General features: G+C 36.5%; 1 protein-coding gene across 1 annotated transcript in view; it reads right to left on the bottom strand.

Moving 5' to 3' along the window:
- Positions 1-19,149, bottom strand: part of Ptprq (protein tyrosine phosphatase receptor type Q) — a 180,351-nt gene that overhangs the window by 35,238 nt on the left and 125,964 nt on the right. Inside the window, exons 31-35 of the mRNA XM_059245319.1 lie at positions 15,991-16,149; positions 15,082-15,304; positions 12,761-12,834; positions 4,993-5,092; positions 1,920-2,048 (exon numbers count right to left, since the gene is read on the bottom strand). Coding sequence (XP_059101302.1) covers positions 1,920-2,048; positions 4,993-5,092; positions 12,761-12,834; positions 15,082-15,304; positions 15,991-16,149 — 685 coding nt within the window. The remainder of the gene's footprint in view (positions 1-1,919; positions 2,049-4,992; positions 5,093-12,760; positions 12,835-15,081; positions 15,305-15,990; positions 16,150-19,149) is intronic.

Genomic DNA, 19,149 nt, shown 5'->3' with positions numbered 1-19,149 from the left:
TGAATGTTAAGAAGTGGAGAATGGTTGGTTATGCTCTGAAAACACACCACATTTAGAAAAGCTACACCAGCACTGATGTTCGCTGTTAAAAAAAAGTGACCTCAATGGATGCTTTTTCTCATGTTAACCCCCCACACACACCTTACTATATTGAACTTCTCAAGATCTGCTTACTGTGGATTTCTACTGGGTTCAATAAAGATGCTTCAAGACAAAACAAAAATGGTCATAAAGAATTGTTGTGACCTTCCTGTAATTCACATCAGGATGGCAAGATTCCACTATATTTTTCAAGCAGCTCAAATTAATGTCACTGAGAGATTTGAAGTTATTCCCTTATACACATTTAGAATGACTGTGGCCAGCCTGCCCCTGTGGAAGAGACCCAGGGATTGAGAAAAAAGTGCAAAAAGAAAGGAGTGCTGAAGTTCAGTTGGTCCACGAGGGAAGAGAAGACATTTCTACTGCAAATCATGACCCTAGAGGACTAGGAGGTGAGCTGGAACTGATGATGCTCTAGAATTCGGTAATATGTTTTACTGTGGAGGCTATGTTGGGAATCTATTGTTCTCTTACATATAGTTTTCTTATATAAAGACAAACCGACTGTATACTAGGTAATATATAATTCTACACACAATCCTTTACAGTGTCCTCCTTTGATTGTAATAGAATATAAATAATTATCAATATATAAAAGTTAAAAGGGCCGGGCGGTGGTGGTGCACACCTTTAATCCCAGCACTCGGGAGGCAGAGCCAGGCAGATCTCTGTGAGTTCGAGGCCAGCCTGGTCTACCAAGTGAGTTCCAGGAAAGGCGCAAAGCTACACAGAGAAACCCTGTCTCGAAAAACCAAAAAAAAAAAAAAAAAAGTTAAAAGGTTATCCCACAAACCAAGTATCCTTACAATGTAGTGATACTGAATAACTCTCATTTCCTAGGGTTTGGGAGGACCTCCCTAGGCAGCACATCTTCTAGACATGAGAACAACATGCTTATGAAGCTGATCTACTAAATGAAGATCAAGTTTGATAGGTAGTATCCACACACTACTTTTGATGCTCAATATTTTAATGCCACCTTGTAAAAATTAATTATAACTTTTAAAATGTCAAGAGGGCTTTGCCAATGCCTTGGAATAATCATGTACTTAATAAGAACCACATGTTATTGGAGCTCACGAAAGTGTAAATTTAAGAAAGTCTCATGACAGCTTTTATTAAGTATTTGGGAGATTATATTGTTAGACAAGTTTTTAATTGTGCTAATATTATAAACAGTGTAAATGCTTTTGAAAAGATTTAAACTTATTTTTTAAATGTTATATAGTTTGCTACAATGATGTCACTCATTCAGTACACACATTGACATTTCTCTTCTAAGGCAATATGTTTTTATTTTGCATTGGTTCCTAAATTCTAAGTAAGTTTATAAATATAAATATCATATACACTATAGACCTTCATGTAATTTTATGCTGAAATAAGGAACTATGTGCAGAGCTTTCATAAATGGTAATAAATGGCATAACAACAGCAATCTTTTATGAGTATGATTAAATTAAACGTAAGATAAATACTTGTGGACATTTCTAGAAAAATCCAAGTTAGAAAATCTATTATATGAGGAGAATTATGAAACAAAACGGTAAAGATTTAATGCACAAAAATATTTCATCTCAGGGAAAATGTCTTGTTTGAGTACCATAGTCCGAGATTCATACTGAATTCAAAATATTAGGAAGATTCACTGAGTCTCTGTGCAGCAGTGTGTAGAAGACAGAGGTTACCCTTTGAAAGAAGATCTCTGTGACCCGTGTAAACTGGAGCCCCACAAACACTTCCAACAAGCATAGGTCAGAGGAGGGTCATGGCTCCGGGCCCTCTGTACCTCCGCTTGCCCAGAGGAGTGTGCTCACCGCGTTAATCTCTCGTCCTTCAGTTCCAAGTCTGCCACCGTGATGAGCTGGTCCAGCTTGAATTTAGTATCAATAATCTCTGCCTCCCGAGGAGAGTACGTACCACCTTCTTTCTGCTTCTGTCTAATTCTGAAACAAGGGCAAGGCAATCAGTGTACGGTCATGGAAAGCGTGGCAGATCAGGTGGAGGGTTTTCTTTTGTTTGCTTTTTTTTATAAAGCAAAATCATTTAGACAAATAATTCTTTTGTTCCATGTAAACTACCCTTCCTCCCTTTAGCTGCTCCCTTATTTTTTTTTTTATCACCAAAGGAAAATGAAATGGAAATAACTAAGGACTCAATATCGGTGTTAAAAGTCAGTGAGTCATTGTTTCTTATAATGGAACATTTTACATGTATCAAATATATAAATTGATTTTTAAATCGTCTCATTTAATTTTTATGGATATATGAGATATAAAATATTATCTCTATTTTATAATCAGAAAACTCAGGTTTAGGTTCAAAGTTGGCTAATATGACCTGGAAAACCTAACCAAATCATTGGAATTTTTGTTTGTTTGTTTGTTTGGTTTTTTTTTTTGGACAGAGTGTTATTTTATTTTATAGTTCTGACTAGTTTGAAACTATTTAAACCCGGCTGGCCTTGAACTCATAGAAATCTTCCTGTCTCTGCCTCAAGAGTGCTGGGACTAAATAAATGAGCTCCTACCAGCTCTGTCTTTTTAATTTCAGGCCTTTATCTACTCATTTGTTTAAGGTATGGTATGATATATTACAAGACACTATTTTGATCTGTATCAGTCATTGATATTTCACATGTGTTGTCTATGATAAATACTGATATCTAGGATAATATCAAGAACATAAAATGACCAGGCAGTGGTGGTGCATGACTTTAATCCCAGCACTCAAGAGGCAGAGCCAGGCGGATCTCTGTGAGTTCAAGGCCAGCCTTGTCTACAGAGGGAGATCCAGGACAGGCACCAAAACTACACAAAGAAACCCTGTCTCGAAAAAACAAACAAACAAAAAACATAAAATGTAGTCCCATCCTCAAAGACATTATATATTTGATCAGTATATTCAAAATGTATAAAAATCAAAGAAAAATATTGAAACTAAACTCAAGAGGCAGTACTTGACTCATTGATAAAGTATTTTGAGTGATTACAATTATTAGTATTTGGAGGACATAGAGAAGTCCAGTTTGACTTAGGTGCTCTGGAGCCAGAGGTGGGAGAGAGAACATTTCAGATGAACTGAACTAAAAGGGAGTTTTCAGAAATCCTAACTCTTGATATTCACACAAGAACACATTCCCTTTGGCTGAAAGAAGATCCTGGGAGGCTGTATTGAATAGTAGAATCCTTCCTGCCCATTCAACGGCTTATCTTGTAAGAAAATAGAAGGTCAAATGCAATTTTGGTGCCAACAAATCATTTCAACACTGAAGATGAGTACTTCTTATTAGCAAGTCCTATAACTTGCACAATCTTTTTTTCTTCATTTTCTTGTGGTCTGAGAGTCTTCCTTCATGTCAAGGCATTTTGATAATGTGCCAAAACTCTTACTAAAATATAAATTTTTCCTAGTTGACTAGAATAATGACTTTTTCTTGTTGTCAGAATCTGCTAACCGTCTGTGTTACAGGTAAGATGTCTTTTAATAGACACTTTCAAATCATACTTAAATGCTGACTTGAGAGACTCAAAATGAAAAAGATGGCAGGTGAAATCCAAACTACCCAGGCAAGTTTTGGTTAAAAATTAAGCCCATAGAGCTATTCAGAAAACTAGTAAGATAGTTATTTTCATGAATAAAAAAAAAATTATTTTTGCAATTTCTCTGACAAACCTCCATATCAGGGGATTGGAGAGAGAAATTTCCCCTGAGGCTGTATAAGAAAAGGAGAGGGCTGAGACTGAGAATGGGAAGAGAGACTTGAAAAACAAGTACATGCATGATGATTACGAGAAGGAACGATCATGTAAAAAACCCACTAGGAAGTGATGTCTTTAAAGTTGTCACTTCTGTGGAATAATCCTTCCATACACTGTGAAGATGTGTTGCTCTCATTGTTAATAAAAAGCTGATTGGCTGATAGCTAGGCAGGATGTTCAGGGCAGAGAGAACACTAGGAAGAAGGAGGGCAGAGTCGGAGGAGTTTCGAGCCAGAGGTGTAAGAAATAACATGGGAAGTTCATATATGAGGTAAATGAGCCTTGGGGTAGCATATAGATTAGTAAAAATGGATTAATTTAAGTTATAAGAGCTGGCTGGACACAAGCCTAAGCTATCAGCCAAGCGTTTATAAGTAATAATAAATCTCTGTGTGTTTATTTGGGGAGCAGCTGGTGGGACAGAGCTGATTGGTGGTCTAGATGGAAAACTCTCCATACATTGACCTTCATTTGTCTTCTGTGATAATTAAGTGGGCCTTGATTGCATTTCTCCTTTGTCACCTGTCAGAATGCTAAACTTTGTCCAGAGGGAGACTACAGTAACTTGACCAGGCAAAGGGGTCAGGGAGTTGCTGTCTTTCTGGCTCTGGTACTGAATACTTTATTTCATTTTATTTTACTTTATTTTATTTTTGAGAAAGGGTCTCATGTTTCAGCCCTGGCTGACCTGGAATTCACTATATGGCCTGGAACAAACAGAGATCCACTCGACTCTGCCTCTCAAGTGCTCAGATTAAAGGCATGCACCATATATCTGACTGGTACTGGAATTTTAATGTGCCATGTGAGGGCCCAGCGGCCCACATGAGGAGTTTCTCTCAGTTCTAGATTCCTTTTAGTTCTCTTTCCTCCTTTTCTCTCTAGTATTTACATCAAACATTTTCTATCGAAATAGCAGAATTTACTTCTTTAAGGCTAGTTTTGTTCAATTCATATTGTTTTATATACTTCAAAACATCATAATATATATTCCAGGCAGATTGGGTACTTTATAAATTTAAGAAAAATTAAGCATAAGTGTTTCCCATTTGCGTAACTGCTATGGTTATTTTCTTAACTGGACCATGATATATAAAATGCCCACAGAGCATTCTGGGACACATCTTACCTTGCAAAGGCAAAAATAGCTGTTCCAAGGAGGATTATTGAAAGGATACACAAAGTGACTGACAAGATGATCTCTACGGTTCTTTCTGAAAGCCCTTCACCTAAGAAAGACAGAAACATGATCATTAATGCTACCCTGGAGTTCTATCATGACCACATAGACTATTTCTTGGCATATTACGTAAGAATACCAGCAAAACAAATTTAATTTGCTGCTTCCTCCTCTCTTCTTCTTCCTCCTTCTCCCCTCCCTCTTCTTCCTTTTAATTTGGAGGTTCAATCCTTAATTTTTTCCTTACCTTTACAAACTTTATTCCTCTGCAAGCTTACACAGCCTCATGGTTTTATAATTTCATCTATATGATAATTGCTCAATATTTTTACTAATAAACTCTGGCCTTCTATTTACCTACCATATATTTTTATTGGGACTTATGGTTATAATTTCATAGACAGTATGTCCAAAATGTGGTATTTTCTCTTTTTAACTGAATTCTATTCTCAGTTGAAGAAAACTCCATTACTCTAATTGCTCTGGTCAAAAAGAAACCTTAATGTCACATTTGACTCTCTTTCTTTGGTACTTTACTGCCCATTGGTAGTTTAATATAAATCTTTAATATCATATATTTGATATATATGTGACTATATACACATATAGTCACACATGTGCTTCTTACTAAATGAAATCACAGTCTCTTAGAAATGTGATCATTTTAATGTGAGAGAATAAAGAATAAAATAAGTTCCAAGTATCGTTGGGATGGAATTACGTGCATTGTAAGCAGCCTGTTGTAGGTACTGGGTACCTAACTCTTCTCCTCTACAATATAGCAGGCTTTTTTAAAACCATTTAGCCTTCTCCACAGCCCCTGGTCATCTCATTTCTTGAAGGGGATTGTTCAATCATATCTCAATGACTTGTTATAGAGTAAATACATACATCTCTTTAACTCATGTGGGAGAGTCTTTACACTCATATACTGTATTTGGAGAAATTTTAATTGATGTGATTTATAATTTTACTATAAAAATGTTTCAGTTCAATGAGAAAATAAGTTCAAGGTTTGTAAATAAGCAAAGATTCATGTTTTATCTTTTTCCTCTAGATCAGTGATTATAAAATGCTACCCAAGTTCCTATAGCTATTGATCTGAATGGTAGAGTTGAATGAAAACTGAGTTTTAAACATCAGGGTTTCATGGTCCCCTAGTATATCAAGCTCCATTTAAAGAATGCTATAAGACCAATTATTTCCTATGATATTAGCTACACCTTCTTACTTACTAAAATCCCAGTGCTTTGTTTCATGAATTTTTAACATGCTACATCTAATCAGATATTCTTGCCAAAGGAAACCGGAAGATGAATAAGGAGTCTTGTTGATCAGGTGACGGGACGCAGAGCCTTAAGACTCAGTTTTCAGAGACCACAAAATGAAATTTCAGACTAGATTACCATTTCAAAGCACTGGCCCAAGTGAGGAAATGACATATAATATATTAATAAGCAGCATGTAATCCTCTGAGCACATGTATTACAAAAGTGCCCTCAGGAGGGGACACAATGTACCGTGATTGTCGGACACACTTTCTGATTCACTGCTATGCACGAATGAGATCATTTCTCCAAATCCTGTCATACAAAGTGGAATTCTTTTATGTGACTTTCTTCATAATATACACAAGCCATTTCCTCACTAGACCTAGCCTCTGTTAATTAAATTATTTTGTTTGAATAATATATTCTAGCACTGTAATTTAGCAATTTATAATAAAAAGCACAGATTTTTCATAACTATTATTTTCTGACTGGAATTATGATTACTTAAATTTAGCAGAGGGATCTAACATTTTAAAATGAGAAATTCAAATTGAGTTAAATGAGAGGTATTAATCTCATACTACAATATTGGCCTCCTCATTGTAGTTTCTTCATTCTCTGTATATGCTCTTAGAGTTAATATATGGGGAGACTGCCCTTTTATTAAATTATTAGTCTTTTGGGATATTAAAAAACAACATGAAGAATTAACTAAAGTTAATTTTATGACTTCATATTTTTTAAAGTATTTGTGTGTGAGTGTGCGTGTGTGTGTGTGTGTGTGTGTGTGTGTGTGTGTGTGTGTGTGTCTAGGCATAAACACGCAAAGGCCAGCCAGGAGAAGTAGGAGAACAATTTCTGGGAATTGACCCTACTGTGGCTTGTGTATCACTCCCAGGTAGTCAGGCTGGCACAGTAAGCTATTACATTCTGACCTATTTTGCCAACATTAACGTCAATATTTTAGAAACATAGTTCTACAGAAGGGAAGCCTGATAAGGATTTCAGGTAATGAGTACATTAATTAGCATGATTCAGAATTCTACATTATGTACATACACCATGGCATCATTGTAAAGCTCAAAATAGGTACTATTCTAAGGGTCAACCAATTACTTTGAAAATAAGTATACCCTAAAATGTTCCACAAGAACATCCTCCAGTCAGACTGACAAAATTTTAAAAGGAGATAAACAATGCTCACCAGAGTGTGAGAAAAAGTCATATATTCATTGGTTAAAAAAAAAATTAAAAGCTATCACCAAATCTTTGTTCACAAACCAAGAAAACAAAACACACATCCAGAACGTGCTTATATATGAAATGGTAACCTTAAAAGACAAGACAAGATGGTAAGACGTGAGAACAGCTGGAAATAATTTAAAATGCTGAGATGAGAAAGTGGCACAGTACAGCAAGCAGAGGCATCCATCCACAGTGAAACTGAAAGCAGCTTCAGAACATAGTGTTGTTTGTTTTATTTTGTTTTGTTCCCCCCTCTCATAGTGTCTTGCAGTAGTCAGTAGCACAACACTGACCAATCAAACTGCCTGAATCTGAAAACTGATGTGCCAACTACTCCTTTGCTGGGTTACAACACAGTGCTTCAGGTTTCTTGCTTATGGGTTACTATTATCTGTAGGAATGCATGGCACAGAGTTAAGAGTGGACAGAGGGTTTTATTTCTAAAGCTACTTCCAAGTTTTGAATTTATGCAACAGTGTCAGGTGTCTTTGTTAGTAATCATTTCATAGTCACACATTCATCCCCTAATCTGAACAAATCCCTCAGCTGACTTACAAAGTAGGTATTAGTATTGCCATCGTAGAAATAGGATTTCAGAAGTTAAATACTTTAAGCATTTTCATAGCTGTCTTGAAGTATCTAAATTCAACGAATACTAAAAGCATATTAAATACACCTGCTTCTCTACTACCTTGGAAGATGTGATCATTGCAGCAAATGATGTAGTAACTTTCTCTCTCTCTCTCTCTCTCTCTCTCTCTCTCTCTCTCTCTCTCTCTCTCTCTCTCTCTCGGTGTGTGTGTGTGTGTGTGTGTGTGTGTGTGTGTGTGTGTGTGTGTGTCTGATCTCCCTCCTTCTCTTTATCGCTTCTTCCTCAGCTTGAATACATTGGGACAAATTTTTTGCACAATTTTAAGTAAGAAATGTTATGCCGGGCAGTGGTGGCGCACGCCTTTAATCCCAGCACTCGGGAGGCAGAGGCAGGTGGATCTCTGTGAGTCCGAGGCCAGCCTGGGCTACCAAGTGAGTTCCAGGAAAGGCGCAAAGCTACACAGAGAAACCCTGTCTCGAAAAAACAAAAAAAAAAAAAAAGAAAGAAAGAAAAAAGAAATGTTATGACAACAGAATGCCCTCAGAGTCCCTTTGTCATGGGCTTTAGGACCTCATCTTGCTCTGCTTTCACAAGGACCCTGCAAGGTCCTGAAAGGGATGTCTGGTTTCCAAGTCCCAGAAAACTTCTCCTATGAAATCTTACAAACAGCACATTGCCTACATGGGGTCTCCACGAACTCACATGCCTTGGGAAGATTTAAAAAGCTGGAGAGAGTTCATGCAAATGATGTAAACGTTCAATCTAAAGTAAAAACAAAATCAACTAAGTATAATTAAAGTAATATGTATGTCATTTCCCATTTACTACTGTGCCACAAAGATTATTTTCAATGCAAGATTTTCACTCAGTTTTAACCCTTTTAGTTAGTTGGTATGTGATGATTTTTTTGGGGGGGGCTATTTTCAATCCTATATGCTAACACCTGTGAGAGGGACAATTCCTGCTAGCATGATCTCCCGAAACACAGCCTTGGTAAATCTCTCAAGTACTGAAATTTTAATTGACAGGCTACTCAGTTCAGTGCTTGTTGCCAATGGCATGCAGATATTACTAAAGGAAGGCCTATCTGCCTGTGATTGGATAACCTTGATGGGACCTATACTCCCTCCACTAAAGTCTGGGTTTACATTCATGCATATGTCTTAACGGGCTTGTCAGCAGCCCTGGGTTCCACTAGTTGTCTGTAAATGATGCCATCTGTAAATGATGTAAATGATGACACACGGCATAACTGGGACAGAAAATGACTCAGGCTTCCTTTGCCATCATTTGTTTACACAGAGGTATTCTTACAAATACATGTCTCTTTGTTTGCCCGCAGGTGCACAGTGACCCATTCCATCTGCGGGCCTTTTCTCATTAATGAAACAATCAATATTATTTCCTTCTTGAGTTCTTCTACTTTATCTTCTGGGCAGCGCTCTTCTGCCAAAAGCGCTTTTTCTATTTCATGGCCTCTGTTAATGTCCTCCCCTCTCATCCGTCACTATTTTAAAAGCCATTTAAACATTACAGGGCAAAAGCCAATTACAAAACCACTATCCATCAGGAGGGAGTCCCTGAAAGGTCAGTCTAAGAGAGAGTCCGAAAGGCTTTCCTTACATCACTGAAATATGAAGATTACACTGAACTTTGAGGAATTAGATAATACATACATGGGACCCTTCTTGGTCACTACCACCCCACTAGCACTCAGTTGGCTATGTCCAGTCTATGTCCCACTGGTCCTTTCTTTTGTGGCCTTTCTGAGAGCCTGAGCTTCATCTTTCATTCCACATCAGTGACATGCTAAAAGCCCCTTCCATTTATAGGGTGTGTGGGAATTAGTGTCTGGATGCTTTGGTGGTAGCTGTTACGTTTCCAAACACAGTCAGTAAGTGTTTCTGAAGTGTGTGTTTGTTTAGCCCCCTCCCTTGGTTGCAAGTACAGGGAATGAAGAGGAAGCCTTCATTGACAAGTGGCTTAAGACTGTGTTCTATATTATGCCTTTTGGAAAAGTGTAAGTAACCATGTCCTCAGACTGCATGGTTCCTGATTTTTGACTATCCCCCTTTCTAAGGCAGCTCTCCTCCATATCACGCTAATGTCTTTTCTCCCCCACACAAATGACTGAGCCTGGCTTCCACTGATCGTCTACACAAAACCGCCCATTTAGTAACAAGCACGTGACACCCAGACAGCAAACCCAGCTCCTCCATCTCTTCTTTACAGAGAAGGTGCTAGAGTTCTGCATCTTGTCTGCCTTCTATCTTCCATCAGTAAATGCACCAGAACAATCATTGTTTAGCTGCAGGAGTTGCTGCCGAACTCTGATTGGTTTGCTGACCACAGTGCACACAGTGTGCTGTGGTAATATCAGGGCATGATAAGATCAGCTATCAAATGAGGAGATGTTCCACACCATTTCAAAACCACAAGTCCAATCAGGCTGCTTTCTCATTATTACACCTATTGGGTACAATTAACCAAGATGATCTTGTAGCCAAACACTTTAACACGAGAGATTTGTTACTCAGACAAGCCTGTAGGCAGCGTATCTCTTGATTTAATTCTTCGGGATGCATTTATTTTTTTACATAGAAGTGATGGAGGCTCACTTTTTGGCCAGCCTACACTTGCACATCTGAGCCAGACTCAGAGCCGTGGAACAATCTACTGTTACACATCTACAGTTCTCACCGAACTGTGCTGTATGTAGCTCCTGATGTGCTGATAGACCACCAAGATCAGCGCCATGCATAAACTTCACACATTTTCAAGCAATATTCCAGAGATATCCCCACCTGGGTATTTTGTTAAGTAGCTTATAAGTTTTGAAGCCCTGGTATGATTATTTAAAAATTAGTGATTCCTTTCAGGGAAATGCTAAGGAGTTAATGAAGTAAAAATCCCTTTAAAATCTTTGATTAGGACCCATCAAAAGAAGCTACTAGGGGCTAGAGAGATGACTCAGTGGTCAAAAGCACTTTTCACTGTAGTGAACCTTGGTTTGGTTCCCAGCACCCACGTAATGCTTCACAAGCATCTGCAACTCCAATTCCATGAAGTTTGATACCCTCTTCTGACCTCCCTGGGTACCAGGCATGCATGTGGGGCACATGCATACATGCAGACAAAATATTTACACACATATTAAAAAAACTAAACTTTTAGAAGCCATTAAGCATTGAACAATTTAAGAACTACAATTTTTAATATTTATACATTATTTTACTTAAGAACTTAATATGTTCTCAGATTTTGAACAAGAAGACATACTTAGAGGAATTATATTATTATTTCAAGTCACAGAGCTAAGATTTAAATCCAGGTCCCTACGCCTTGATTTGTAGCATGGTATCAATGGAATCCTGAGCTAAAATGATGAAATTCTGGCCAAGCACTTAATGACTTAAACAATGTGATCACTGGTTTCCTCATGTGTGAATTGGAGTGAAGAGTACCACTTCAACCGGCGCTTCTCATTCCTGGCACAACTGATGTTGTGGGCTGCTTTGTGTGATGTGGAAATTCAGATGCCATGAGAAGCAAGCACGATGGATACATGAGCAGGAACAGTACCGCCACCCACCACCATTTCAACTTCCTTAGTTCAACTCAAAGGTGTTCCAAACATCATTAATTATCCCTTGAGATATAAAAACACACTGATCCAGAAACACTGATCCAAATTAAAATACAATTTTGAAGAATTTGACAGCTAATACATGAAACGAGTCTAGGTAGGAGGTATGCTTCATTCAGAATATCTAAGTTAGGATAAAATTATCATAATGGTGTCAATGAGATGGGTTCATGTGACTGAACTGTGTTAGTTAGGTCCAATTTGTGTGGATGTGATTGAAAGTAGCATGAAAGAAAAGAAAAACTTGTAGTTTTGAGAAATTTTCAAAGGAAAATATTATCATATGATTTCTCTTTATGAAGACCTTTAATGTATGAGACTATATATTTAAAGAACCAAATAACTTTTTGTTTAGAATATCATCAAGAAATGAACATTTTAACAAAATTTGTAGCCAGATGTGAATAGTCAAAGCATCTATCTTTTAGAAGAATGTTGTAAATATCATTTTTCCTTAAAAAGGTTAATTATCTTTAAAATATATTTGTACCAAAGACTACAGCCATAGATTAGTGTATTTCCCAAACATTTAATAACTGCTATCATCATATAAACACATTAAGATCATAGATAAAGGCTGGAGGGACAGCTTGGTGGAGAGTGTGTGACTTGCATGCATGAGAACCAGATTTTGGATCCCCAGAGTTCATGTTAGAAGCTTAAGCGGGCATTATGGTGACCTGTAATCCCAACACAAGATCCCTGAAGGTAACTGGATGGCTACAACAGGCAGAATCTGAAGACTCTGAATTCAACAAGAGGCCCTATCACAATACATAGAATAGACAGTGATGGAGAGAAACACGATATCACCTTCCAGCCTCCATATGCACATGGACACAAATGCATGCTCACCTGCATATACATATGCACCCACACACAAGCAGACATGCATATATACATACATGCAGAGATGCTACACACATACACATGAAAAAGAAAAATTAAACTATAAAATCTTACCTAAAGTTTTAATAGGGTCAGAGTAATCAGAGTCGGTAAATTGTCCCATGACATTTGTGGCTCTAAATTTAAACCTATTAAAAAGAAAGAGAGAGATTCATTCTGACATACTTTTTAGGCAATAGTGAATGGTATTATTTTTTGGTTTCTTTATGAGCCTGTTTGTCATTTCTGTATAGAAAGGCTACTGATTTTTGTGTGCTAATTTTTATATTCTGGTACTTGGATAATGTTTTTGCTGGTCTTTATCAGCTGTTGGAGTTTTCTAGTGGAGTATTAAAGTTCACATACATAGATCAAATCATATATTATGCAAATTAGGCTACTTTGTCTTTTTCTTTTCCAATTTGTATCCCTTTACATCCTTCACTTGTCTTATTGCTCTAACTAAGACATCAAGTACTATGTTGAATAGGAATGGAGAGAGTGGTCATCCTTGTCATATTCCTAGTTTTGGTGGAAATGCTTTGAGGGTCCTATTTATTGCTTTTATAATGTTGAAGTATATCTCTTGTATCTTTAGTTTCATTAGGACTTTATTATGAACGGATGCTTGATTTTGTCAAAGGTCTTTTTGTGTAACTAATGAGATGACAACGAGGTTTCTGTTCTTGAATCTATTTATGTAATAAATTATGTTTATTGATTAACCTATGTTGAACTATCCCTATATCTCTGGGATGAACCCAATTTGATCAGGGAGGATAATTTTTTTTGATGTGTTCTTGAACTCATTTTGAAAGTATTTTATTGAGAACTTTTGTGTCTATGTTCATCAAAGATATTGGCCTAAAATTGTAAAAGAAAAACAATTTTTATGTCCCATTATCTTTTCAACAAATATTTTAACAGATAATTATGGAAAATCAATGGTTTATTCAAGAAAATAGTTTATTCAAGAAAAAATAAATTTACAAGACATGAGTTTAAGACTAAGTTACAACCAGGAAAAGTCTATACTTTAATCTATATTAAATGAATAATTATCTTGCTCTCAGGCTCATTGAATTTGATGGGAAAATGAGTAGGAATTTGACCAAACTCAGTAGTCAAAAAACATCAAGCAGATAATCTAATTCATAGATGTGTTTAGATGGAATAATTTAATATGAGTAACAATGTGGCTACTGTAATTAACAAATATAAAGCATAGTAGCTGTTGTATCTTATTTTTGGAAATATTGCATAATCAAAAGACAAAGATTATATAGAATTGTCTTGTTCATATGTACACAAATTAAGACTAATGATGGCTATTTTCATTATGTACCTAGTTGTATTTACCCATTTTTATAAACGTAAAACAAAGAGTACAGAAGATCATCCTTGAAGACACCTGAAATTACCTAACTTGAAAACTAAAACACAACCATAACAAATTTGTAAGACAAATTACAGTGTATGATTTATTCTCCAGCATTTTATCAAACTCTTATGATAACATCTATCATGAAAAGAACTGTTGACAAAACAATATGCAAAAGAAACAATGAATAAGAGTAAATATGAAATTTTTATCATTTTAAAAATGTTTAGTTCAAATAATAACCAAAATTTAAGCTAATTGCCTTTGATAATAAATGATAGAATATTATTTTTCAATTGCCGAGTTTCTCTAAATTTTCTAATTCTAACTCAGCCAACAACATTCACAAGGAATTTAATATCATTTTAACTACCATGCTGAAGTATGAATACCTACATTTTTAAAAATTAGTAATAACAATAAGCTTTGGAAAAATAAAGGCTAAGATAATTCTCTTCTTAACTGTAGCATTATTTTATAAAATAGTATCTATAATTAAATAGAAAAAAATCAATAAATTCAATAAAAATTCATAAACCATTCATTCAGATCATTGATCAGGTAAAAGAGATATTAGCATTAGCATCATAAAAGGAAATCTTAATTGATTAAAAGACTATGAGGCTGTTTCTGAAGGCCTATGTATACACCATCGTCTATGGCAAAGAGCAAAACACTGAGTTCCAACACATCAACCATATTGTTCGTTACAGAAATAAATAACTTCTCCCACATTGCATGTTCTCCATTGCCATACCTTTCAAAATGCCTTTAAACAACTTATCATATCAAATCATACTTACTTTCAGAATTGTATGCCTTTCCTATAATATTGTATGCCTTTGCAATGAGTAGATAATGCTGCATCTAGCTCTTCATTTCTAGTGCGTGATAGTCAGCCTCAGTATCCATGGGAGATCCCTTTGCTCACCAGAAGGATGGATAGGTTAATAGATAGGTGACATACATTAATGAACTTGTAGTTTAGTACATGGTTGACATACACTATACTTACAAATATTGCTTTTTTGGTTTCAGAGGTCCATTGCAAATTTTCTCTTCATTGCCAGGGATCATACAGGCATTATCAGCACCGATCACGTAGATTTCTTCATTACCACTGAACTTTGTCTTTCCCTCTATACATGGGGGATTAGGGAATCCTTCATTTGTAAAATATGGCCTTGCTTTGTTGAAATACGCATCATACCATTTTGTCACATTTCCGTCTTGCTGAGCTAGTACAGGGGAAAGAGAATGTCCACCACAAATCACATTGAAGGTATCTTTGCATCAGTGCAGCACTTTTATGATTTCAGTAGAGAATTCTAGATGCAGCAAGAGTCATGCCATGAACCATTGGTGCAATTCAGCTTATGAACCTGGACAGTCTCCATCACACAGGAATCTGAAGGACTATGGGGGCTGATGTAGCAAGTAGACCAGTGGTTCTCAACTTGTGGGTCAAGACTCCCATGGAGGTTGACAGAACCTTTCATAGGGGTCACATATCAGATATCCTGCATATCAGATATTTATATTATAATTCATAACAGTAGCAAAATTACAGTTATGAAGTTGCAATGAAAATAACTTCATGGTTGGGGGTCACCACTTCATGAGGAACTGTATTGAAGGGTCACAGCATTCGGAAGGTTGAGAACCATGGCAAAAAATCAAATCACTCCAACCAATACCCACAATAAATAGATACATATTTTGATCAGGCCTTTCCTCATTTGAGTATAGTATTTTTTATGTAATTTATTAATATAATTACTGAAAACATTAATGGTCTATTGATGATCTTAAATCGTATTAGAATCATGAATCAACTTTACTTGATAATTTTGAGCAGACCCTTCTTTAGCATTCAGAAAGTCACATTCCACAGTCTCCTAAGGTAGACTGAAATCTGAGGTACCTCCTGTTTCTGCCACAAGCACCTGGACATTTTTGATTGGTCCATGATCGTCATTGTAGTAGCATATCGGCATTCTGATTGTAATTGTTGTTGATGTCACAAGCAGTTTTCCTGTGGCATCATGGATAGGAATTGGCTTGGTTTTTGGTCGTGCTGGAGCTAAAAACAGTAAAATATGACTAATAGTTTTCTGAGCAGAAAAAAAACAAACTTCACATTCTCAGTTCATGTAGGTAGCTAACAGATAAAGTAACAGCTCATGCAAATATCTAACTAAATAGTTGTTTTGGGGGTACAGTGGATGTACAATAATTATTATCTCATAAAGGTATGATTATGTATTTGAGACTTTCCTGAGAAACTGAAGCCCAGGTGCAATTTTTCAGACATTCAACTCCTCATCGTGCAATAAAAACACTCAATTTATAAATGCTGTCACAAATAATTTTCAAAAATTGTTTACATGTAACATTTTGTGTGTGTTCTTTTTCTTCGCTTTGGTTATCTGGTTGATTAATTTCTATCCTAGTCATGGTAGCATCTTTCTTACTGTTCATCCATGTCAAAACCTGGATAACAGTCTCCCTTATTTTTGGTCATGTTCACATTATCAGGGAAAATTTCAGATTCATATATAACAGATTTCTTACTATTGAGTTTTTGAATACAGATCCACTGTACATTAGAGTTGCACTGCATATTGGTTTCTTGTGTGAGTCTCTCCCAGGCAGAGATACAATGCTAACTTGTGCTTCTTCATGACTACAGTATGTGGTACAGCTGCATAATATTTCCTCAACCATGGTCCAAGGGCGAGAATGTACTTTTCTCATAGTTCTCAGCATTTTCTGTAATAATTAACCTCAAACAGTTGACTTTGTTTGCCCTTTTATTTCTGTAGAGGAGATTCCAAATATAGAATTTAAGAAATGTGCATTTTATGTGTATATGGAGGTGGTATATGTGTAATGTGTGTGTTTAGGTGTACAACTGTGTAGGTGTGTATGTGTGAGTGTGTACATTCATGAGGCAGCCTGAATTTGATACTGCATGTCTTCTTTGTTCACTTTTCACTTTATTTCATTAAAAACATAAAGAATCTAGGTAGTCTAGCTAGTCAACTTGCTCCAGAGATCCTCTACCTCTGCCACCATAGTGCTGGATAACAGGCAACCACTGTACCTGCTTGAGTTTCACATGGGATCTGGGAGTTTGAACTCTGGTCATCACACTTGTGTGGCAAATATTTTATCCACTAATCTATCTCTCCAGTCCATCTGATATACATATTTAACATTGTTGGATATTTTTAGAATAATTTCAAAGATACCACAGGATTGAATATTTTTCTGTCAATACATACAAAAATCCCCAAACCGGGATTTTTAGGATTTCTGCTGGTTTCATTTCTTCTGATAGTTGTGTATGTGTTTACATGTCACACGTATACATATTTGCTGTTTGAAAGTTACATATCCAAACTTCAATGTTGGGCGGTGGTGGCACACGCCTTTAATCCCAGCACTGGGGAGGCAGAGCCAGGCGGATCTCTGTGAGTTCGAGGCCAGCCTGGGCTACCAAGTGAGTTCCAGGAAAGGCGCAAAGCTACACAGAGAAACCCTGTCTCGAAAAACCAAAAAAAAAAAAAAAAAAAAAAAAAAAAAAAAAAAAAAAAAAGAAAAGAAACCAAACTTCAATGTTTAAAACAAAAAATAAAGAAATTCTCAACAGTTCCACAATATTTGCAATATTGTTTCCTTTTAATAGACAAGAATTCGGCCAGCAGATGCAAAAGAAGACTGCTTTGGACTTGAGTCTTTGACTCACTCTTTCTTGTGCATTGGATCCAAGAGCAAATCTCTTAGTTGATACATCACATTGGCATTCTGACAAGAAAAGGTTGGAATGAGACTGGGTATGGATGAGGTCCGTTGAGAGTAAAATCTGTGTCAAATGAAGAGGCAAAGCACAGGAGTAGGTGGTGAGAGCCTTCAGATACAACTGCCTGGTGTAGCAGTCGCAGAATGGAGAGAAGGAAGGAAAGGTTTACTAGGAAGAGGCCTGGGCCTTTTTCTGTTCTGAACCCTCAACGATGTCACCATGAGTCCTCAAGAACAAATCTCAATAACAGGAACCCATTACTTGGGTGCCATGATCCGGCTGTATATTAACCGCCAGATAAAAATTTATTGAGACTGCTTCTAATTCAATACACCATGTAGCTAACAAAATCATGCATAGCACTAAAGATAAGTTACCTCTCTGAGCCTTCACTACAACCCCATGCCCTTGCATCTCTCTGTGGGCGATAGATGAAGAGTGGAGGTCAGAAGCATTTTTGCATAGAGATGGGTAAAGCATGTGAAATGAGAGATTTCAGTCAAGCATAAAAATACTGTGTAAACTGTGCTTGTACATATGCGTGTCTATATAAAGTGATGAAAAAATCCAGATGGTGTGGCTTGACCTCTCTTTTGTGTTTTCTGAAGTTGTTTTGTGAAAAAAAATTAAAAGTTGAAACAACTTACATGATTGTATATTCCAAGATACAGAATCACTAATTAAAAATATTAATGTGTATAAGTGCCTGCTTTTCTGTATGTGCACAGTGTTCATGCAGGAACCTTCAGAGTCAAAGAGGGCATTGGAACCCAGAGTGAATAGATCATCGTCTGCTACCCAAAGCAGATGCTGAGAACTGAACCTAGGGCCTTTGAAAGATCAGCAAGTGCTTTTAACCACTAAACCATTGCTCCAGAATTTATCAAATAAAATAAATAATGCTTATAAATAACACACCTGTACTTATTAGTTGTTAGTAAAAGGATAAAATGTAAAATTGCATCTGTCAATGACTCTTTCATACTCTTGATAATAACAATTTTCAGGTCTTGTTTAAAAGGTTTTTTCAAAGATGCTCACTCTTAATCCTCATAATTAACAACCTGCAAGGTAGGAACTAATAGCATGTGTACTTTCGAGACTTATATATGCCGAGAAGGTTTCCTAAAGTCAAACAGATATCAAAAGACCAACCCAGGATTCAGTCTCAAGAGTTATCTAAACAGCCTGGAAGGCTGGCACTCTAGCCACTGTCCTCCACTGACCCTTCCAAAGAAAGAGACACTATACTCTCCTTTAGAAAGACATACTTGGAAG

Source organism: Peromyscus eremicus, chromosome 18 (genome assembly GCF_949786415.1).
Source record: "Peromyscus eremicus chromosome 18, PerEre_H2_v1, whole genome shotgun sequence".
NCBI lineage: Eukaryota > Metazoa > Chordata > Mammalia > Rodentia > Cricetidae > Peromyscus > Peromyscus eremicus.
Note: the sequence above shows the minus strand (reverse complement) of the source record. Positions and strands in the feature narration are given on the sequence as shown.